The 24968-nt window shown below is 29.9% G+C and overlaps 1 protein-coding gene across 3 annotated transcripts; it reads left to right on the forward strand.

Moving 5' to 3' along the window:
* The first annotated feature begins 15605 nt into the window (after positions 1 to 15605).
* LOC135951789 (uncharacterized) lies at positions 15606 to 23906 on the forward strand. Of its 3 annotated transcripts, none has more exons than XM_065501511.1 (6): positions 15606 to 15732; positions 20206 to 20276; positions 22683 to 22890; positions 23051 to 23137; positions 23275 to 23431; positions 23494 to 23906. In XM_065501511.1, exons 2-6 carry the CDS (start codon positions 20216 to 20218, stop codon positions 23668 to 23670), a joined length of 690 nt encoding a protein of 229 aa, XP_065357583.1. In that variant the 5' UTR covers positions 15606 to 15732; positions 20206 to 20215; the 3' UTR covers positions 23671 to 23906. The 3 variants fall into 3 exon arrangements, with proteins under 3 accessions (XP_065357583.1, XP_065357585.1, XP_065357584.1); XM_065501512.1 differs by lacking the exon at positions 15606 to 15732 and adding an exon at positions 16282 to 16369; XM_065501513.1 differs by lacking the exon at positions 23051 to 23137.
* The last annotated feature ends 1062 nt before the right edge of the window (positions 23907 to 24968 follow it).

Consider the following 24968-nt stretch of genomic DNA (forward strand, 5'->3'; position numbering starts at 1 on the left):
TAAAATCAATAACATCCGGTATTTTTCGTGGGTCAGTAGGCCAGTAAGTAAGTTGGCCGCTCGAAAGCAAATGCAAACCCATTTTAGAAATTGAGTCGAACAATGCATTAATAGAGGTTATTTCCTATATGTTGGATTTATAAAAACAATTGAGTTTTAAGTATTTTTTTAGTATTTGCAAATATAATATTTTTTACTTTTTTTACAGTTGAATAGATCTTAATCTCCATTTAATTATCTTTAAATATATTCCGTTTTTGTTTGTTTTTAAAATATCCATTTTTAAAATAATTAAAACCAGATTTCTTTCGGTGACTAATAATATAAATAAAATAGTTCTTATTTGTGTCCAAATATTTGCATTCTAATCGTTAAATTATCCATATTTCAGTTTTAAAATATCAATCAGAAATACCTTTCCTAAGAAAGTCAAAAATTAACATTGATGGACTCATAACAACCACTTTCCAAAAAAAACCCTCAATAAAATTATTTATTTATAGATTAAAACAAATACATATCTTGATTTAATCTGCAGTTAATAGATTGTATAACAAATTCAGTTTTAATTATTTATTAAGAAACAGATAATATTAAGGGGTTTCATGTTAACAAACAAATGTTTACATTACGTAAACGACTTCGTAAATAAATCAAGTAAGAGTGCTATATTCGGCTGTGCCGAATCTTTGGCCAATCAATATGTAGTTTTGGCCTTCTATGGGGACACTTGAATCATTTGAATTTGAGAGACTTATTAGTTTATTAAAACTTTAAATCGCGGGAATTTATGTCGAAATTCCCGGATAATCGCGGGAATTCCTGAACCACAAACCCTAATTGCACTGTACAATCATTATAAAAAACTTGAACTAAATTGCCTCTGTTAACCCTCTAAATCCTCAATTAATGGGTCTTTTTTGTCCTTCTTTTAAAAATGAGCAAAAAACGCAATTACAACAGGGATTTAAGGGGTTCAAATTTTCCGCAAAAATATTGTCCATGAAATTTTACATGTGTTGGGGATTTATAGGGTTAACATATTCTACAAAAATGTTCTACGTAACATTTTACATAAATTTGCTGAATACATTTTATACCTAAAATGTTCTTTAAAATAAAATTCTTAATAAATGCGAAATTAACCCTATGCTCTCTTGTGTTATGTCTTTTTTCTGACTTTCTGGTTGAATTTTCCATTTTGATGTATTCAGGCACATATATAAATTTCACGTATAATTTTTTTGCAGAACAGTTTAACCCCTTAAATCCATGTTTTAATGGTGGTTTTAGAAGTTTTTTAAATAAGGACAAAAAAGACATATTCTACAATAATATTCTCCGTAACATTTTACATAACTTTGCTGAACACATTTTATACCTAAAATGTAAGGATCACATGGTTTCTTATGACGATTAACAATAAGAATGTGCAGGAGTTGGGAAACTTCAACCCGCCCTCAAATGAAATTCAGATGTAAACTTTCAAAACGCCGATACACGTGTCTTTTTTTTTGTCTCCTCTATAAAAATTTACCTGTAATTATAATAAAATATTAAAATAAAAGCTGTCAGTGATTATTGGGTGTATGACTTAAAAATGCGGGACTTACTTTTTATTTTCACTTATCATTTATTCTCACTTATTTAATGAACATTACAGTGTAAACAACATTTTTTTTGGTTTCGAAAATGTACAATTTTGTGTCAACAAAGCATCATATGCGGGAAGTTTTGCTTTACTTCTTTAATTTGAAAAATATTGCCGATGAGGTATACCGATTGCTCACCAAAGCTTAATGTGAATGTGTTCCATCGGTTTCAACTTGCGAGAGATAGTTTGTTCGGTTCAGAAGTGCTGATTTTGACACTGAAGACAAAGATTAACCAGTTCAGCCATCACAGGGAACGTATGACGAACGCAACGTTTGAACGCCCATATTATGCGGCCAGACATGAAACCGTAATATTCCATCATGACAACGCTCGGTCACATTTTGCATGTTATCTGTTAAAAACTATTTAGAATGAAGTGGTTGGGAATTTTTGCCTCACCCGCTTTATAGTCCAGAACTTGCCTAGTCCGATTACTATTTGTTTCGATCGATGCAGAACGCTGTCTCTGGGATACGCTTCACTTCAGAATACAATATCCGAAAATGGCTTGATTCGATCTTGGCCTCAAAAGATGAGCAGTTCTTTTGGATCAGTATCCATATGTTGCCAGTAAGATCGGAAAAGCTCATAGGTAACAATGGCCATTACTTTGAATAATATATTGTACAAACGTTTGAAAATAAAAGCTAAACATTTTTAAGTCATACACCTAATAGAAGACATAATTTTTAAAAGAGCAATAAAATCTATCTTAAATTTTCATGAAACTGAGTTTTTAATGCCAAAATATTCAGCAAACAAGCCCATGGCTTGTTTCTCTATCTCAAAAAAATATATTTCTGAATGCAAATTATAATTTTGTCTAATTTTCATAATAAGCTTTCCTACTAATTTGGTGATCAGCATCACGGATCTGACCAATATGTTTTATGTGCTTGTAAACTTATACGACAATACAGCTTTACTCGACGTTTATAAGATCATATGAATGCCCTTATTTGTGATATTAAAAACAGACAAGATCTAATAAACATTTTTAAATATTAATATTAATTTTTTACTTCATTAAAGTGTTTTTTTTTCGTTATACGATTTTCTATGTTTTTTTCAAATTCATATTAACACGTGATGCAAATTATATATTTAAATCCATTTATATAGGTATGTATATGTGAGATTTTAAGCGATTATTTAATATTTTGATAAAATTCTTTAAATATCCGATTTTATAGACTTTGCTCATTTTATATATTGATATTAAAACAAATGCTTCAATGTTTTTTTTTTTTTATTATACTTACACGTTTTTTTAATTTTAATAGTTTAAAAATTTAATGTTATTACAGATGTGAAACAAATGACATTTCTCAAAAAAATATTATCGAACCGTATGTATATTTTGACTTTCTACAACCAATTTTCAATGGCTGTGGTTTGCAGAGCAAGAGAAAATATACAATTTTCAACAGGCAACAAGTGTGTTATATATTTGTCCCTCTTTCCAAACCACAACCATTTTGAAATTTTTCTTTTGTTTGTTTCCTATTGCCATATTACTGGATCCAGCTGATTCATAACTGTGTCTAATTCTATCAGTAATAATGAAAACTATCAGAACTATCAGCAATTCACGACCTAATTGTTTAATTAAAGGAGATTACAAATAGTCATATTTTATACATCAAAATAAGTATTAAAAACTTTGTGAATAATTTAACTGATCGTATTTAAAAACTATTTGATATTAACATATACATGGATATCTGAAAATATGTCATGAGCAAGGATAAAATCAAGAAAAAATATGAGAGCGTTTCGAGAACCCAGTCTGATAGTCAAGTACATTACCAATTAAATGGTGATTCATTTAGAGTTGTTTTTCAATTCTTCAGAGAAAGACTCACACCGCCACAACGTCTCCAAATTATTCAGCTGCATACGAAAATAAACGTTCTGTGAGAAATATTTTTCGTGCACTTCGAGGAACATATGATTTGCATTATTGACCTTCCGATACCAGCAGCTAATTCTTCGTTACATATAGGGTTCCTAATCGGGAAAATTTGCCCGAGAATATTTTTTAAGAAATTCCCAGGAATTTCTTTATTAGTTTTCTTCTTAAATTTACAGTATTATTTCTGAACAGATGCGTTGTGATTTATTGTCAATCGAATGATTGTGTGACAAGAACAGAAATTTGGGTGTAACCCCAAACTATTTACTTAGGAGTAGGGGTAACTTACACAACTTTTGCTTTATTACTGTGTTATATTATGCTCTTTGCAAATACGATTTGTTTCAGCTCCATCTGCTCTGGAATACCAAAAGGTGGCTTACTCCACTTTATATTGATAGTTGGTAATGTTAGGAATGTATGTAGTAACACCAGAGCAGCAACTAACAAAAATTGTGGGTTACTCCACTATTGCACTGATCAATTTTTAATTTAAAACAGGAATTTTCAAGCAGATCGACTTAATACAAATTTCAAGATCATAAAGGAATTATTGAGATGTTTAATATAAAAACTTCAATGGATGCACATTAGGGTTCCCCCAAATAAATATTATGGATGTTCTCAACTAAAATAAAAGTTAATTTCATTATAAGATACGGTTTCTCAAAATGTTTGTCCGAGTTTAGTTTTGTCAAAAAATTACAAAGCTTCTAATATTTTTAGATATGGACAAGAACTTGAAAGCTCCTTTCTTTGCGAGAAATATGAAAAAATTATTAAAACCTTAAAAAATTATATTTCTATCTGTGGATACAGCTTACCAAATAATTTTAAGAAATGTTTTCCTCAAACCAACTTTCATTTTACATGGGAACATCGAAACCTTATTTTTCCGACATACATATATGTATACATTTAAAACTTATTTATTTGGATAATGAAATTTTTAAGATATTTTTGCTATTTAAAGTAAAGTGAGCCTTTATATCAAACTTTATAAGAGATTTATGCACGTAAAAGTATTTTTGGAAGTTGACCTTATATGGGAGCTATGACGAAATTAGGTCGCGTGATTTTTATATATATAAAACTTATTTGTGTTGAATTTTATTAAAAATGTAGTACCATTTTTAAGATATTTATGCTCTTTGAAGTGATTTTTGTAAGTGAGCCTTATATAGGGGCAATATGATTTCTTTTAATATAAAACGTATTTGTTGAGAAATTTGTGTGGATATCAATATAAATCAGATATTTATTCTGTGTCTATCGGTATACGTTAAGGTGAGGGTTAAAATAATATTTTTGGGTGTTACAAAAATTACATTGCATACATTGTAAATACTTAGATTTTTGGGAAAATAAGCTCAATCAATGATCACTGATATTTTTTTTTACCAAAAATCGATTTTGGGTATAAAAAATTCAAATATTAAATCGTTAATAATTTCGTAAACACTGTGATTTTATGGAAAAAAAACCTAATCTCATCACTCGTATTGTATACCAAAAATAGATTTTTAGTATAAAAAACTCTAATATCTTGTAGTCAAATCCGGTTAAACTGATTATTATTTTTGTATAATATGAATACAGATTTGAATTGTTAGAGACCTATCAGTATCAAAAAAAAATTTTCGCATGTGCTCAAAAGTGAAAAAATACCAATTTCTTTTTCTCCAATGGTACTTTTCTAATATTATAAATTATTAAACTTATCTATATAAAAGTTTGCTGATGTGCATCATAGTGAAATTAAAATCAAACATAGGGAGAACTAATGGTAGTTTTTGATTTTTTTATAATAATGTACCTATAACCATGAAATAGACGCGAAATCCCGGGAATTCCGCAAAATTTTCAATCCAAAATTCCGGGAAATTGTGCGAGAATTCCCGGCAATTATTTTCCTTATTTTTATGTGATGTTTTGTAAACTTTACATTCTCTGAAAGATGATTAACTGCTTCAGCCACGCTTTTTTGTGTATAAGTTTAAAATCAAAACAATTGCATTTTTAATTTAATCAAGGTTAGTTTATTATAAAATGTAAGAAAAAATTAATCAAAACATGAAATAACCACTCCATTCCAATGTTTTTTGTGAAGTGAAGTGGTTAGTTTACTAACCACCGCACAGTGGATTATATAAGGTGTATTTGCATAAATTATTATTTGCAGAAATTGTAGTTATTATGTCAACATAAGTATTCGAAAATGGCGACAGAGTACACTAATTTCGACTTTAAAGATTTGTGGAGTTAAAATTATACCATATTCAATGGCGTATTTTTAATATTTATAATAATTCTTTTTGCTAAATTCTGTTAGCAAATTTGAAATTTATTAAGGGACTCATTTTATAAAACGAAGCATTCAGTAACGTAAGCAATTTGTATGAAGAATATTGGGAAAAAGGTTTGAAACTTGAATATTTTCCATAGAATTTTATTTTAACGATTGTCGTTTCGTTTTATAAAATTAGGGCCTAATTTAAAGTATATAATGTTTTTTGGCTTACCTATGCAACTTTGACCAGGATTTTAACTACTGGCGCCGTTTGCCGCCGATCTCGTTTTAACATAGAATTAAAGTTTAACTTATTATCTAAAAGATATATCAAAATTAGATGCATTTTCGTGCCTATAAACAAATGGCATGCAAAAATGTTGAACAACTCATAAATTTAAGAAAAAAAATTATAAACTTTTTTGGATTTTAGTTGCTTTTCATTGCTTATTTTGCTATGGTAGGTTATAAAAATGTATAACTACATATAAAGCAAATTTAGTTCTTAACAAAACAGTGTTTTAACTTTTTTAACCGGATGAAAATTGTAAAAGTTATTCAACTTTTCATTAACACCTTTTATAATATTTTCTCCCTCAGCGCATATGAATAAAAAAAACAAAGTATAAATAAAATTTTTTTGTAAAATTTTTAATTTACAAGGTAAATTTTTTCGAAAAAGTTTAATTACTTTTGCAAATATAAACCGATTTTAACAAATAATGACTAATTTTTGTCTATATAAAATTTTCTTTAAAGCACTGTGCAAAGAAATATGTTTTCAAAGAAAAAAATTAAAATAACTTTTGTTGAATTTGAAAAATTACGAAAAAAATAAAAAAATGCTAAACTTTTTGTAAAAACTTACATAATTTCATGAAATATTCAGACAATGAAAAATTAATTCGATGTCTCCCCGAAATTGTTTAAAATTTTACAATCGGTCTAAAAATATGTGAGATAGAGGTACTATAGTACTATTACTTTTATACAAAAACTCAAAAAAAAAATCAAAAATGTATTTTTAACCGTTCATAACTTTTTTTGATACATCGATTTTTATGATTCAAAATACATATTAAAGCTCAAAGTCTCACCTATTCAACAAAAAAAATCTTACAAAAATCCTCATCCATTCAAATGTTACAGATTTTTTATCCAAAAATGACCAAAATTTTCCACTGTGCACCGTGGCGGTTGGCATTAAAAATAACTATGACAAAAATTTTTGTTTCGTTTAAATTTTTTTGAAATCGAATATTTTTGACTAAATTTTCTGACCAAACAACCGAAATTTCAAAGTAATACTGAATTCGATGAACAATAAACACACTGTGATATTTTATTGAATGCGTGAAAGTCTCTGATTTTTACAATAATACCCTGACGGCAAAGTTTTGCAAAAAATCTTAAACGATGACTTCAAAAAATATAATTGTTTAGCAAAATGGAAATATATGCCAATAAACTATGTTTTAAAGGCTATAGAAAATGTTGTTAGTAAACTAACCACCAAACCGCAAAGAGTTAAAGATTTAACCCAAATAGACCAATAACAAGTTCATTATTCAAATTATTCCAAAAACTCGTGAATGTTCAGGTTTGTCACAGAATTCGATTCCGATTGAAACTAAATTATTTTAGTATAATGCTTTTTCACAAAGCCACATTCCGTGGAATTGAATTTTGTTTAATATTATTGGGGTTTCTTCAAGTTTTAATTAACATCTTTAATTAATTTTGTATTTAATAAGCAAAACATTGTCAATTAGATTTTAAAATCCAAGACATTTTTTCGCTTTTTAACGAAGTCTTCATTCTTAAAATTGTATAATTTTTTCTAGGCGGGAATTTCCGGCATCCCGGGGAATTTCAAAATTAATCCCGATTTCCCGGGAAATGAAAAAGTGCGGGAAAAGAAATACTCTAATTCACTGGAAAAAAAACTCGAACAAAAATATTTCTCAAAATAATCACACATACGAGAGTTGGTTTTGTTTTCACATAGTTTTTTTTTACTAATACATTATCACCACTTAGAATTTTGACAACTGAGTTAGGTCTTTGATAGGAGAGTTTCCGATTCATGTGTATTTTTCTTTATTGTTTTTTACAGTCTAACAAGGAAGATCAGAACAATGGGTATTTCCATGGGTATTTCCACTTTCGATACGTTATTAAATAAGTAAAATAAATTTAAAAGAAATCCTTTCATATTTTTACTATTTTTACCAGATATGCTATTGTAAACATAACGGTACTTGGTACACCTATGAAATTTCAACAAATTATGCCAACGATCCTAAATTATAGATTTTCATTAAAAAATTGTTGTTTAAGATATTTTCGCTGTTAGGACTCGATATTATCTTTTATGTTCATTCACACTTCATGCGCTTTTTTGTTATCTTTTTTGAATATCCTGGTATATATGAGTATTTCAAGATTCCGAAAGTTAATACCAACCAAAATAGGTTATTAATTCATTTTGTGTACTAGAAAGCTTAAGCCACTGACAATTTCACTCAATTGTTTTGGTTAATGTATAAATCTTTTTAAACTAAGGGTGTGGAATTGAATGCTATCAACGTTTAAAAAAAAAACAAATGTATGTAATTGCAAATGTTGTTATATTCAATAATTGTTTAAAAGAAATTTCGTGTTTTGCGGTTAAAGTTGGAAAGTTTGAAATGAAACAATAAATCATAATAAATTAAATTAATAAATTAATTTGATCGTTTTTCTTTGTATTCATGATTTTGTTATTTAAATAATAAATAAACAATTTGTTTTTTTATTAATTTAACTTAATTTATTTAACTATAATAAATGTTTTTTCTTCTAATCTATTCATAATCATTCAACTACACATGGAGACTAATTTATAGGGGTTTAGATTATCTTTGGTTTTAAGGAAGTTTAAACTGCAAATTTATTTGTTAATTCAAGTCTTTGCCAATACCTAGATAAAAGGGCATTGTACAATATAACACATCAGTCAAAGCAAACATTTGAATTTTTCGGGTACTTCGATTTATTGACATTCCACTGTGTAATGTGGAAGGAATGCTTAAGAATTCGGACCATCAAAAAATAACAGACAGCGTTGGTTTCATAGCTCCAAATATTGGATCATGATAATTCTAACAGTTTATTTTTTTTTTACCCAGAACTCTTCCGTACTTACATCTAATATTCAATTTAACCTTTCACTGTGAAAACTACCCTTAAAGTTTAGTAAACATGTGCAATTTTACAATTATTTTACAACGACGAATTAAAACTAATTGATTAATTGTGTTTGAATCCTAAAATGAAAAAAAAACAAATCAGTTGATTTGATTTTTTTCAACTTCAGTTTTTTGTTTTCAATAAAATTCATTAATTTATTCAAATGGGAAGAAAAAGTAAGAAACAAATTTAAACAGATGCGCCTTTTGGTGCTAAAACGGCAAGTGATATAATCGTTTAAAAACACCCATATATAAAAATACATACATATGTATGTATTTATATTTACACGATTACCATAATATCTACATACTTATTAACTAATACCTGTAAAGTGTTATAATTAATGATTATAATCGGTGATTACCAGTTACGAGTATTTTAAAGAAGACATAAGCAAACTGAGCGAAAACGGCAACTCTAAATTGTGGGTGATTCCCAAGAAGTAAATCAAAGAAACTTGTTCGATTCAAGAGAGTTTTATCAGTCTACTCGATTTGTTTTTTGTTTTTATTTTTTTTTATCGTTTTTTGGCTCTACATTTGCTAAATGATTTGCATTTTATTTTGTTGGAGATTTCTCTTTTTATTTTAAATCACTTGGGTTGTTAATGATTCGAGTCTTGGGTGAATAAAAAACCCCAAAGTAAAAGAAAGAAAATAAAGCAAAACATTTTAATATAATATTGTAGATCCGCACTTAAGTTGTTAAACTATTAAACCGCTAATGTGTTAAATTTATTATTACTTTGTATTTTGAAAATATTTATTTTTTTGTAAAAATAATGAATTAATAACAGATCAAGTTAGTATTCATATTTACTCGTATTCTAAAGAAATTAACAGGTTTTATTTTGCTAAGAAGTTTGTACCTACTTTAGAGATACACTATTCCTGAATAACGAATCTATGGAATTTCTGAAAATGGCCTAATCGAGCAGTGGTATATATAATTATTATTTTGCTGTTATAGTTTTGTATACCCGAGCAAACAATATGTTGGCTTGGTTTTAGAAGGTGTATTTTCCCGATAAGATACAATTTTTTAATGGTCAAAATAAAAAGTTTACGGTTATTCTTTAAACACATAGACTACAGCAGGTTACCGACCACAATCAGTCAACATTAAAATACACACGTTTATATGAAAACGAATATTTTGACGCCATGACAGCTACACGACCACCGTTGCTGCTGTAGCCAACATAAGTTAATTTATATTTTCGTAGGCGACAGTTAGAGATACTAATCGGGACTGATTTTTGAAAATCCCGTGGTTCAGGATTTAAAAAGAAACCCGAAATCCCGACCCGGGGTTTCGGGAAATCTAAATCTATGGTTTTCTGCCATTCTGGAACGAATTTTGTTTTTTCTTTTAGCTTTTAAGCAATCGAAATATTTTGATTTTGTTCGAACTCCTCATCTGATATAAAATCAATTAGATAACTTACAAAAAAAGGTGAGGAATGGATTTTCCAGAGCCCCAGTCAAGGAAAACCAAAAATACCGCTTTCCTTTATTAACTACTAGTTGACCGGCTTCGCCCGGTGGCATTTACTAATGTTAGTTCTTCAAGTTTCTTTTTATAATAGTTGACTGGACTGAAAAAAAAATTTACGAGTTTTACACCGAATTTATGATTATTTTTTTCTTTATAAACCATTTCCTGAAAATTTAGAATCGAATAAAAAAAAGTCATAAAAAAAAGTCAGCCAAATCGCTCCAGCCGTTCTCATGTGATGCCATTACATACATGGACCATTTAATTTTTATAAATATAGATGTTGTAGCAGGCTTAACAACTTAGCTGAACATCATTTTGCGATATTCGGGCATGTAGAATGTCAAAATTCATGAAAAAGTCACACAAAAATGACATGACTTGTTAGTTCATTAAATAATGAAGATCAATAAATAAATGAAAAAAATGGAAAATCCCGGGATTTACAATTAAAAAAATCCCTTTCTTCGGGATTTAAAAATCCCGAATATCCCGCGATTCCCCGTTTGGCATCTCTAGCGACAGTACAGATGTTCTGTCATTATAATGGGAAAGAAATATTAAATTAATGAGAGCTTAAAAATAGTTTATTTAACAAAGAAGAACTTCAAAAACATTAAGGGCATCATTTTATAAAATGAAACATTCAGAAATGTAAGCAATTTGTATGAAGAATACTGGGAAAAAGGTTTTAAACTTGGATTTTTTCCAAACAAAATTTGTCGTTGGGTTTAATAAAAAGAGGCCCTAGATATTATAAATGAATTAACTATCAAGGGGGTTTAAACAAATACTTGATTTGGTTTTTAATTGTTACGGTATATAAGTATATTTCAAATAAGTGATTATATTTATTCAACTAAAAAATCTTAAGGATTTTAGTATTTTTGTTTTCATCTTTACATTATTTATCAATAGATATACCGACGTAACAAATTTCATTGTGATGTGTTAACGAATAAACCTTTTATTGAATATTATGATGTCTGTCACAGAATTTCTACGAAAGTGAAAATAATCATATTTTCCAATTCACAACCTTTTGGTTTTACTTCTTCAGCTTTCGTAAAAACTTTCTGCTACAAGAACTTCACATGCTTTAAGGCGCAATTTAATTTTTTTTTTAATACGCAAGGACAAACGTTAAACATATTTTGTATGGAAAATATCAGTGTTTAAAAAGCTACGATAACTAACAAATTTTTAACTGTTGCTACAACTACTGCTTCAAAAAAGTGTATGTAGCAGTAGCAGTAGCATTTGTCTTTTTTCGTTTTCTTGTTTTTTTAAAACTACTGCTACCTTCAAAATATAAAACTCTTAACAGAGCAGTAGTAATAAAACATGAATTGTAAATGGAGTAGTAGCATAAAAATACAAATCATTGCTACTGCTCTATATCGAGTTTTAATTTTTAAGGTAGCAGTAAAGTAGCAGTTGATACAGCAGTTATGGTAGCAATAAAAGTAGTCAAAAAAGAAAATCTTCAGTCATAACACCAAAATTGACAGAATTAAACACTGTGTGTTGTTTTTGTTTTGAGAGAGTTTGAAAGAATTATTCGATTTTATTCGTCTCAGATGTTCGTGTTGCTAACAGAAAGATCGTGTTTTCTGTGTGTATAACAAAAAAGCCGAACTTTTGTTTACAACACGACCGACATACACAAATATACATTCACAACAACAACACATAATATAATTCTTTGGCTGAAGATTTTTATTTTTGACTTATTTTATTGCTACCTCAACTGCTACTTCAACTGCTACTTAACTGCTACTTCTTCTACTACCCCAACTGCTACTTCTATTACTACTAAATTTTAAAAGTAGCAGAATTAATAAAAAACTAATGACTGCTACATCAAAACTTTTTCTTGTTTAAGGTAGCAATAGAAAATAAATTACTCTGCTACTTTTAAATTTTTCTTTTATTAGTACTACTACAACTACTGCTACCAAAATGTGAAGGTAGCAGTAGTAGTAGTAATTATTGACTCCGAGTTTTTATTAATTTTTTAACTAGACTCCTTTGTTTTTTCGTTGCTACTGCTACTTGTGGTCTAGTTTTTTAAACACTGGAAAATATTCAAATTTTAAACCCTTTTCCCAGTTTTCTTCAAACAAATTGCTTACGCTTTCTAACGTTTCGTTTTATAAAATGAGGCTCAAAGTTTATGAAATAAATATTTATTTGTCACTCCTAAAAGTATACATGATATATTTTAATTTTTTTCCTTTATTTACACATTTTTTAATTCCACTTTTTCATTTGAAAGCGGAATTTTTCCTTTTGACGAGACGTAATTCTCAAAAACCTATCTCTTGCAACAACAAAATACATGTTAGTCAATGTATGTATTTTGTTGTATAAAACATATGATTTGTTGTATTTTGGTTTAACAATTCGGAGTGTCTCGTCTCTATGTATAATTCTTTATGACCATGATACAATATTTGTAGAAGGTAGAATAACTAGGAAGTGTTTTCATTTTATTTAGCCCTATAACGTCAAACTTTTATTTTGATTTTATTCATATTTTTTTATATTTTCTTTTGTTTGATGTTACAAGAATTGTATAATTGAGAATTTATTTGCTCTTTTGTGATCAATAATTTCATAGATTTTTAGACAATTTGAATCTTAGAACCTGAATAAAATTGTTTAAAAAATATTTATATTTTTTAGTGTTTTTAACTCGAATGCTCGCCTGCTACGAGTATGAGTTGCACCCGGTAGAAACTCCAATCATTCAACGATTTTTGTTTTGAAGTCTTTGAATTTTGACCAGATTTAAAACTAAAGTCGCATTTATAATGAGATATTAGTTGAATTTGTATTAAAATTGCTTCTATATTAATTCACATCTATGTTTACTTAAAGAAAGTTGAGAATCTAGATGTATACCTAGTTATTTATCCTCGGATTGTACAATAATTTTTTATTCTTGGACCAGCACTCAGTGGATGACCCCAACAGCATTATGTTCGAAAGGAGGAAAGAGGGAATAGTGTTTGTGAACTTTCTTACATTGAAAGACTTCAGCGGAAAGTGTAAATAAATTTTTTTTCCTGTGTTGTGTGGTGCGGTCCACCGGCCAATCGCCCACATAGGAATGAGTTCTTGATGAAAAAAAGGTCGTTAATTTCATCAGAACACATTGCAATATAGTACCGATAGAACAGTGAAACGCCTCTCTCTTTTTAGGAATTGGAGTTACATTAGCAACCATCCAACATACAGGGAATTTGTCGGCATGGTATAAAGTGTTGTAAAGGTTAGCTAATGGACGAGCTAGCGTCGAACAACACAGCTTCAAGACCAGTGCTGATATACCATCTGGCCCAGGAAACTTATCTACGTTGAGATCCGATGAAACCCGTTTAACAGCAAGAGCTCGAAAGAATATACTTTGCATAGTTACTAATACTCTTTCGAGTTCGGGCAGTGGTCATTTTCCGCTTGGTGAGAATTACTTGCGAATAATTCAGCTAAAATGTTAGCTTTATCAACCGGGTCAGTGAATATTTGGTCATCCTTTAAAAGAGTTGGAATTGAGGAACTACCATTGTCCTTTACTCTTTTAACGAATGAATAAAAGCTTTTACTACCCCGGGGAGCAGTAAGAACTTTAGTACGAAGGCGTAGCTCATATAGAGCTATTTCGCGCCGAAAGAAATCATTGTCCAGCACACAATGTATTGTCTAGTTTTCATGATTTGGAGTAAATCAAGTTTATCATGTACATATGTATCATTTGATTTAAGTATAAACGTGGTAGATAAAAAGTTTATATTTTTTTAATATTCGAGTGAAAAATTTTATTTATTCGAATAAAAATAATTTCTTTTCCTCAATTATTCGAATGTGTCCGACTTTTATCGTACAGTAGACATAGCCAAGATCTTACCATTGTTGAAAACACAGTTCTAGCGATATTTTATGCGAATTCCGCAATGGTAGTATAGCGTTAAATTATGTGCAAACTTAAACTACCAACAAATGAAAGTAGTGTATACAAACATATGTACAACACACTCAAACGCCTTTATACATACCCAGCAGTTCTAGAAGACTGTCACAAACTATTGATTTTACCTACCAACCTGACAACTAGTTACATTATGAGTTACGAGATTAGTTATTTTAATACCAGAATGTCCTAAGCAAAGGATCAGTTGACCCTATTTGATTACAATGAATCTGTCTGAAAGCTGTTCAACGTATTGGATTCACATACTGGTTACATAGAGTCAGTTACCTTACTAGCTACTAAACTGGTTACTTGATCAGCTACATAGCTAGTTATTTTAAAATATGCGGGTGCTAATTAACCTCTAATAGTCGGTTAAAAATACATATCATAGACAGTCCAATAACCGATAGCTTGTAAACAAATCTTCCTTCAATAGCTCTCCAAAAGATTACCTCAGATGGATAAAATAACAACATTCTAAAGTCCAGTAAAAAAAAGAAAGTTTACTCACTCTAGGTTACTTAGAAACACTAAAGTGACAATTGACTTCACGCTATGTTACATGGGATGTCATTATACTTAAGCAAATTTTAAATAAACTATACGAGAATTATATCAACAAAATTTTTATGGAACCATTTTGTATTACAAAAAAGTGTAATACAAAATAAACTTAGTGACAATTGTCATCACTGTAGATTACCTGGGATGTATAGAGTAACCAATTGACTTCTCTCTGCACTACAAAAAGCACATACGTGTCAAATGACCCATAATATATAAATTAGAGTCGCCTAGTGTTCAGACATTAGTGAAAATTACTGTCTATAAGGGGTACATCGACTACTTTCTTAACTGTTGGGTACAAACATAATTTATGAGTGTGTAGGTGTGTGTAACTGAGTTTGACAATAGAAAAGAGTAGGGATGAGCTGATGACTGACCACTGAGAGTGAAATAAAGACAAAAAAAATACTTGTTTTTATTTGTTTATTTTGCATTTATTTACAGGTGAGTTTTGAAGTTTTAAAAACAACGTTTTGTACGTTGCTCACATTTATAAGAAGACGTTCTATTACCAGTTTCGTTTAAACGTCCATTTGTTGGCAAACAGTTAAGACGTCTTTACAGCAACACATTTCAATTATCAAAACTTATATACCGGTAAATTATTAAAAAATACAAACGTAAAAATTTATAAAATAAAATTATTAAACAACATTAACTGGATTGAAAAGATTTAGATTTGCGTCTAACATCAACAAAATATACAGAAAACTAATAAAGAACAATCAAGTTTATTGTGATCATCAGCAGAATTATATTGGAAATTAAAAGAACAAAAATCTATACCGTGATTTGGTTTTAAATTTAAGGCGTAGTTTGTGGATTACTTGCTAAAAACAAACATTTCAAATCAATTTTTCTATCTGTGTGCTCCATCAAATGACGCATTCAATTAATTAGAGTGTAACCGTAGAAAAAAACATCATTATAATGATATTGTTCTTGTGCTAATGATGATCAAGATGATGGCAACGCACTTGAAAACACTATTTTATTAATAAAGATTAGTTTTTGTTTTCCTTATTAACATTTGTAAAATTTAGAAGAAAAAACAAAATAAAATCACTGTTTCAATGATCTTGACTCTTATCGCGATTAAAACTTTGAACAAAAAAATGTATAAGCTTAATTGAAATAATTATTGAAATTTTAACATCAGAAACATCAGTTTTGCAAGTTTGCGCAAAGTGTTTTATACGCTAAAAATCATTAGATCGTTAGATCGCTTGTGATTGTGAGTTTTGTTTTTCTTTTTTCTTCATACAAATTTTAATTTTGTTTTTCATAGAAATCATTATGAGAAAAATAAGAAAATACAAACAATAATTATATAAAAAGACCTTAATTGTTTAATAGTTTCCTGTTGTGATTTAATAGTGTTTGTGTTGTTTTGTTTGTTTTCGAAAATACAACAACGATTATATAAATAAACTTTGTTCAAAACACCGTCGTCCAACTAAAAATAAATACACCCCTGACTTTTAAACACGAAAGCGTAGAAAAAACAATTGATAAAGACGCCACCAAAATATCTGTGCATGACAAATAAATTCATTAAAATCACTCGCCAACAACAATAAAAAAGTAATAATTATCAAAATTTTTATATTTGAAGAATAATTTGTATAGCAAATCCAAATGAAATGCTAAAATTTGTGTAAATTTTGTATTCCAAAGTGAATTAAATAAAATTCCAATAATTATCTGAAACAAATAACCAGTTAATTTTACTAATTTGAATATTGGCTAATAATATTGGAATTTCCAATATTTTAAGCACCCTATATCTAGCGAAGACACAACACAGTTTTGCATATACATTTTTCACATGATTTGAATCAATCAATTAGTTTGAAACATATATCATCAGGTGTTTTAGCCCAAATCATCTAATAAGCTAAACAGTTTAAACTGCTTAATTGCTCGAAATTATATTGAAAATTACCTATGCAATACTGTATTGTGTCTTCGCTTACTTGCTGATTGTGTCTTAGCTAAATATATTTGACTATGGTGGTGTACCTAGGGAATAATTTCAATGCACATTTAACGAGATCAATTATAAACTTTTAAGATTAAATCTTTTCAGCTTCTTTAGGCATATCTGAAACACTATTGCCTTTAATTAATTATGGACCAATAGTCACAAAAATAAGGTGACATGACTTTTATATGTATGTATGACAATTATTCCTGTTGAATTTTTTAAACTTATTTAGAGCGAAATGTGTGTAAATATCTATATAAATTAAACATTTATTAACGAGTATGGTGGCTAGATGAAATAATGGACCGATTTCAACTAATTTCAATAGGTTTCGTCCTTGGACCACAAAATGTATGTATCAAATTTTGTCGAAATATCTTCAAAATTGCAAGCAGTACTTTGAGCACAATCGACGCAGAAAGTATTTCTAAGTTGATCAGTATACTTTAAGGTGTTAGACTAATAATCCCCACTATGGTGGTTAAGGGTTTGGTAGAACACTGTTTTGGAAGTAAAGTTTATGAAGAGTAAACACAAAATGTTTCAAAAGAATTAGGTGGTCCTATTCAGGATCGTTACATCTTCTTTTATTACCCCGTTGATGTCGCTGGAGCGATTTGGCTGTTTTTTATTCGATTCGAAATTTTCAGGAGATGGTTTGTAATGAAACAAAAAATGCAAAAATTCCTGGTATAACTCTTTTATTTTACTACGACAAGGGTAGCAAAGCACACCGGGTCAAGCTACTTAGTTTTAAATAAAGCACTTATTAAAATATAATTGAATGTCGGAAACTTTATTACGACCCGAAAGAACAATCTCTAACATTTACTTTCAAAATATAATTTCATTCAAACGTTCGTCGGTCGGTCGGTCCACTTTAGATCACTCATTCCAGCATAGCGAATTACGAATTTTGACTTCATATAATCCCAAAAAATATATCCAGATATGTGATATGATACTGAACTGATTCGAAAATGATTCCTCAATAAAGCCATTGCTTTTTGAATCATTTTGAGACGTTGTTGTGGTGTAAGTCTTTTCATGATGAATTGTCAGTTAATACTGAATAAAAAGTAAGATGAAAATATGACACCAGTCACGCGTGATCTGTGAAAAAAATATCAAGAAAGCCAACGAGGTCACTAAAGACCTTTTGAACCAATTCACAATATATGCAAAATCTGCACTGTTTTGACTCAACATTGCAAAAAGCAAATTGATGGAAACTCAGACCACAATATCGGTCAAAGCTCTTATTAGGTGATATCAGCTTCTGTGATTTACTCCTACATAGATTAATAAACCGATTTGTCTGGCTGAACACAATTAATTGTCATTCGCGACATAATTCAAACCAAGAATTAATCCTTTTTAGCATACAATTGCAGGATGCAAAATTGGTCCTATAAAAGCTAGCCGGTTTTCTATGTTCATGACACTCGATCTTACCTCATAATACACTACAAAAATCCTGAAAATCCTCAATATCCTCGTCAGACTTTTACCAATATAAATGAAGATTGACACCCCATGTAAATATTCTTCGAAAATAAGAAAATGCGAAAATTACAATTTAAACCTTTCTAAGGTTTAAAATTCAGTGAAATCCATGAGAAATCATTTGGTTATTTAAAGTTAACTAAAATTTAAATAGTTGACTGTAATTTACATATCGTATTTATACCCTACACCACCATAGTGGGGAGTGTCTAATGCGTTTGTGCAGATGCTTGTAATGCCCAAAAATATTAGTCTAACAACTAATACCGATAAGAATCACGTTCTGTGTCGATTAAACGTTGTCCGTCAGTCTGGCTGGCTGTCCATGTAAACCTTGTGAGCAACGTACAGGTCGCAATTTTGAAGATATTCAGATTAAATTTGGTACATATCATTTTTCGGCCCAAGGACGAAGCCTATTGAAACTGGCTGAAATCGGTCCATTATTTAACCTAGCCCAAATCGGTCATAAATGTTTAATTTATATATGTATAATAAGCTTTATATATATACGAAATTCATGTCACAAAATTTTGTTACGATCGGTCCATAATTAGTCATAGCTCCCATATAGACCCGCTTCCGAAAATCACTTTAACGTGCATAAATCTTTTAAAATGTTGGTATACATACAAAATTCAACATAAATAACTTTCATATAGACATAAATCACACGACCTAATTTCATAGTGATCGGTTCATAATTGGTCGTAGCTCCCATATAAGGCCCACTTCCGAAAATCGCTCAGGAATATAAATTATTGAAATTATAAAAGAAAAATATTTTTGCTCATTACTTAGTGTAGGGTATTATATGGTCGGGCTTGATCGAATTTCTTACTTGTTTCAAGTCTTATTTATACAATGTCTGCGATTTAATTCACATAAACAACAAGTTTTATATTCAAATCTTTAAGAGTTGTAATTGATATTAAACACATTGTAAATAAGTAATTTCTGTCTATTAATTTATGTATCTTTATTGAATAATTCATGAAATTTTGAAAGCAACACCTTTAAACATTATTTTAATTAAATGTTTGTAAACAATTTGTTTGTACATATATACATTTATTTAAATTTAAAATTTTCCCCTACTAATTAATTTATTTCTCACGATAATGTGAAAAAACGTCATGATTTGTCATAATAACATGAACATTACAGACAGTTTTTCATAATTTCAAAGTTAGTTTATGGGTTTGAAAATCATTTATAAAATAACCAGTTCTTAGAAAATGTGAATTGTATATGTGGACTAGAAATTTAAGATTGTTAAAATGGTAGAATAGTAGGTTTTCAAATTAATAAATTATTATTATTCTTTTTAATTTTATTTTTATATATTTTTTTTTATAACTATTTAATCATTGGAGTGGAAGTAGACAATGGTGAAATTCCCCTTTGATTTTTCTCTCATTGCTTTACAACAATTTTCGTGTTTAAAGTTATTAACGTTCAACTTTTTTAATTACTGTGATGATCACATTTAAATTTGATTTGTATTCTTATTTATAATTATTAAATTTAAATATTATCATTTTCATTTTATTGATTTGTTTATATTTATTTTGCAGTTATATCAATATGTGGAGAGTTATTTTAATATCGACATGTGTTTTGTGGGGAGTTATGGATTCAGAAGCTGGTAAGTATTTAAAAAAAATTAAAATGTTAAAATATGCATGACGTATACTAAAAAAAACACACGGAAGTTAAAATCATGTACAATCATATACTTAAGAAATTTATATGCGGTTAAGTCCAATCATACTAAAAACTACATAACGATGATTCTGTAACAAACATTCGAAGATATTATTAGGCAAGGTACACACAAAAGTTAATGATTTTGGAGATGGTTGGTTGATATGGAATTATAGTCAAATATTGGCCTACTTCGGCTGACCGCTATTGCCACTTAGGTCTCATTTGGGTTAAAGCAGCAGAGGCTTTACTAAAGAACGGTCTTTGTGGTTCCAGATTTTTCGTAGGACTTCGATATGTCAATAACGCCATACTCTTGCAGGACTTCCTGCAGTTTAGAATTCAAAATAATGTGAAAGTTATCTGAGTGGCCGCAAGACGTTCGTAGAGTTTATAGATAAACTCTCAAAATCCCATAGAGTAAACAAAGAGATCTTCAGGGCGACGTCTAGTCGCCACTCTTGTTTAACTTCTGCGTATGGATGACTGCATCATTCTGGCGATGATAATCTATGCGTTCTGGTAAATGGTTATCTCAGCAAAATGCACAACTTCATCACTGCGCGTAACCTGAAACTGTCACAATCGGCTACACTCGCCATCTCCAGGAGAAATGAGGTACAAATTAATCTTAACGTTGTCGATTAGGTACAAATTCTGACTGTGAATCAACTGAAAACTTTAACGGTCACCTTTGACAGAATCTATACCTTCTCAGGTCAGACATCAGCTTTCATGAATGCAGCAAATTAGGGTATGCCAGTCATGGGAAATAATATCGTGTGGAACAACCGGTCGTCTTGGAGTGTCATCATAGCTACAACTTAATACAGTTGCAATCTTCCTCAAATAATATCAGGAAGGATCTGCTTGTATTCGAGGAGAATATACAAACGTAAGTTCCGGATCGATTGTATCGTAAATCTTATTACGCAGCTTGAAGCCAGAGCTTCGAAGTAATTAATTCAAGTTGAGCCATCTCTACTTTACTTTATCCAAATGATTTATTGACTAACCCAAATCGCCAAAACTGAATGTGCAATAACGGTAGAATTGCAGATAATACCTGATTTCCTGTTTAATAAGTATCTACTCTGACTTCATTTCCAAAAGATGGAACAATACGAGTGTCATTTTCATCTAGAAGAAGTGAAAAAGCTCTAACTCCGTTACGCATCGCTTCAGATTATCCTTTAACCGTTTCGAATTGATATCGGATTTAGTTAGTTATGTTTGTAACGTGCTAAAATATTGTTCCAACATCCACCTTAAAGCATACCAATCAGCTCAGAATCACTTTCTGAGTCATCCATCCTGCCAATTCGCATCTGTATGTTGACTCATGTCAAAATTTGAACATGCTGCGTCATTTGGTATGTGTTTGACAGCCACTGATAGCAGACTACCGCTTGACTTGATCGATTTAATGAGGATATGGAAAATGAAACGTTCGCGTTAATATTTGGTCCAGCAAAAATCCATATGTTAGGTTACGAGTTGCTTCCTCATCCAGCCTATTCATCAGAGTGACTATTTCTTGTTTCCAAACCTGAAGAAATGGCTCGGCGAAAATAGATTTGACTCCAATGATGAAATCATCTCATAAATAAATACCTATTTTGATGACCTCGACAAATCTTATTTTTTGGAAGGCATACAAATTTTGCAGAAACGTTGGACAAAGTGCATAGAGCTAAAATGAGACTATGATGTAAAATTAAATGAGTTTTAATACAAAAAAATGTGTTTCATTCAAAAAGTCTTTTTTATAAAAATCTTTATATTTTGATATATAACCTAACGTAACTTACAAAGACAATCACGCTCAGTTTTAACCCATAGCTTACAAATTATTAAATTGTGTTATCATAATTCTTGATCTGCGACAAATATTAATAGTGAAAAAGGGTTTTTCGAAAAGTAATGGTCTGATGAGCAATCAAATGCAGTACAAGAGATGAAAAATTGAGTATTTGGTGATGCTTATAGGAAGGTCTTCTATTACCGTTAATGAAGATATATTAAAATCTCTAGGACAATATTATTAATATCAAGAGTATACTGCACAATTTAATAGATTCCCGTTCTTCAACTGACAACTTGCTTACTTTATCCAGCTAACATTTCACAAAATGTGTAAAAACTCTAGGGTGGCAGGATGTGCTTCTATAAGAAGAAGGTTCCTGGACCAGATATTTTCCGCTGAAAATTTAATTGCTCAAACATTTTTTATTGAGCTTAATACGTTAGGAAATTTATTTTTTTGTGAATCTTCAAGAAATAACATCCTAGTTCAGTGCAAATACTTCAAAAATCTAAAATATTAATGTATTTTCTTATATTTCAGCTTCTAAACACATGAAAAAACGTGGAGTCGGTTCCTATTCTGGTAGCTATTCCGGCTCAAATGGTGACAATGGTGGTTACGTAGGAAACTACAATGACTACGATGATTTTGGTTATGCTCCTGATTTTGGTTTCGGTTTCTTGGATCCTTACGCATTCCATCAACAATTGACCTCACAAATTTTGGCCCAACAAGCAGCTCAACAAAAGTAAGACACATTGTTTATGATTTCTAGTAATAACAACGAATATTTAATTTCCATGCTTTTAATTTATGTTGCTTTTGGTTTTGAGGAGCTTTTATGTAAATTCTAATGCTTGTAGGTAGTCCCTAATACTTTTACTCTAAATAAATACATTTTCCTTTAGTGCTATAGCCTCGATTTTAACTATGGGTGATGCAACGGTGACAGCTGAAGCTTCTAATCTGCCTAATGATATTCCAGATTATGATGAGTAAATATCTATATATCTATCTCTACACTGCTAAATACTCTCTATATTAAATTAAAAAATACTTTAGTTATATACTTTATATATAGTTAAGTTTTGTTAAATGATATATTTATTAATTTATATAACCTCTTTAATAGACAACAAGCTGCTTTCTTCGACAATATCAGACATCAAAATCATTACAGTTACAAGGGCGGCAAGGGTAACCGTTATGCTCCCAACTACTCGGCAGCTGCTGCCTCTTTAGGTCCCGCCGGTGGTTACCAAACAGCTTTCATAAGCCCTGAAAATCCTGTAAGTTTCTAAGTAGTTTATATTAATTTCATAGATTTTACTTATAAAAACTTTAATTTCAGAGCATTCCCAATGTTAGCAACCGCTTTGGATCGTCCAGCCCCGGTGGCTACAAGGGTGTCTCGGTTAGTTCTTTCAGCTCCAGCTCAGATGTTAATGGCAAAAAGACCAGTCACCGTGGAGCTCAAACGACAATCAACGACAATGGTCGTGTAACCACCTACAAGGTCAATTCATAAGATGTGAAATTTCTGTGAAATAGTTTTCATAAGTTTTATTTTTTTTACTTATACTCTTATAAATTATTTTATTTAATTATTTGATGAAATTTCTTATTTAATATTTTCTTAATTTTATTTAAATTGTACTCCTATCTATATTATAACGAGAAAAAAAAACAACACAACATACACACAACAAAAATTATTCAAAAAATGATAATAAATTATTTAATACTCATATCAATTATCAAGAATTCAGTAGTAGATTTTTTAATTACTTTGAAGAATTATATTTTTCTAGTTTTGTTACCTTAGGCATTAAAATACACACCGGAAATAAGAAATTAATGTTGATTTGAAATTGGTGGGTTTTCATTAATTTAAAACATTTAAATATGCAATAATATTGGGTAAACATTAATAAAATTGCAGCAGATATTTTGAAATAACTCAATTTTGTTGGTATATTATGACTTTATTTAAAAGAAAAGACATTACCATTATATCTGAAGTGAACAAATAATTTATATTTTTTGCCCATTTGCCGATGTCAGTTGAGTAGGTTGACGTTGCGATCGATGTTATGATGACAATACAGAAATGATCAATAATATTGTCCCAGTCATTAGATTGATCATTTTCTATAAATAAAAACCAAAACAAATTGTGTTTTGTTCATTTCATTTTTAAAAAGCTCTCTCAAAACGATACCTGTTTTTTAACCACCCGTTACAAATATGTATGCCTAAAAGAATGCATCACTTTTTATATAGGTTGAAAATTTAATGAATGTAGTAAGCAATACCTAAAGCTATTAATTGTAAACATATCGAGCCCTTGCGCCAAATTATCGTAAGCGACATTTTCTAAACATTTTTTTATTGCAAAAATTTAAATTTTATGAACAGACAGACAGACGGACATGGCTTAATCGACTCCGGTCGGAAAATTATATTATGGAAATTACAAACGGAATGGCAAACTTCTCACGAAGATGAAGGGTATAAAAAGAGGGAAATAAATCTGTAACTTCTAAATGGTTAGATTGGTTTGAATGAAATTTCACATGAGCAAAGAGGAAGTGTTGTCGAGCTTAAGTTTTGAAAGTGGACCTCATGGTCTACCAGTGGCGCGACCAAGGGTCCTCAAAGTTGGACACCTCGGGTATGTTACATTTTTAAGTTTTCAAAAAAATTAACCCATATAGAATCTCCTCATCGAGCACTACAAAAAACCTCGCCGTAGCTATCTCTTAGGAGATAATTGAGATATTCGCATTTGAAAATTAAATTTTCAACATTTTTACCCACCCTACT

Source organism: Calliphora vicina, chromosome 2 (assembly GCF_958450345.1).
Source record: "Calliphora vicina chromosome 2, idCalVici1.1, whole genome shotgun sequence".
NCBI classification, from domain to species: domain Eukaryota; kingdom Metazoa; phylum Arthropoda; class Insecta; order Diptera; family Calliphoridae; genus Calliphora; species Calliphora vicina.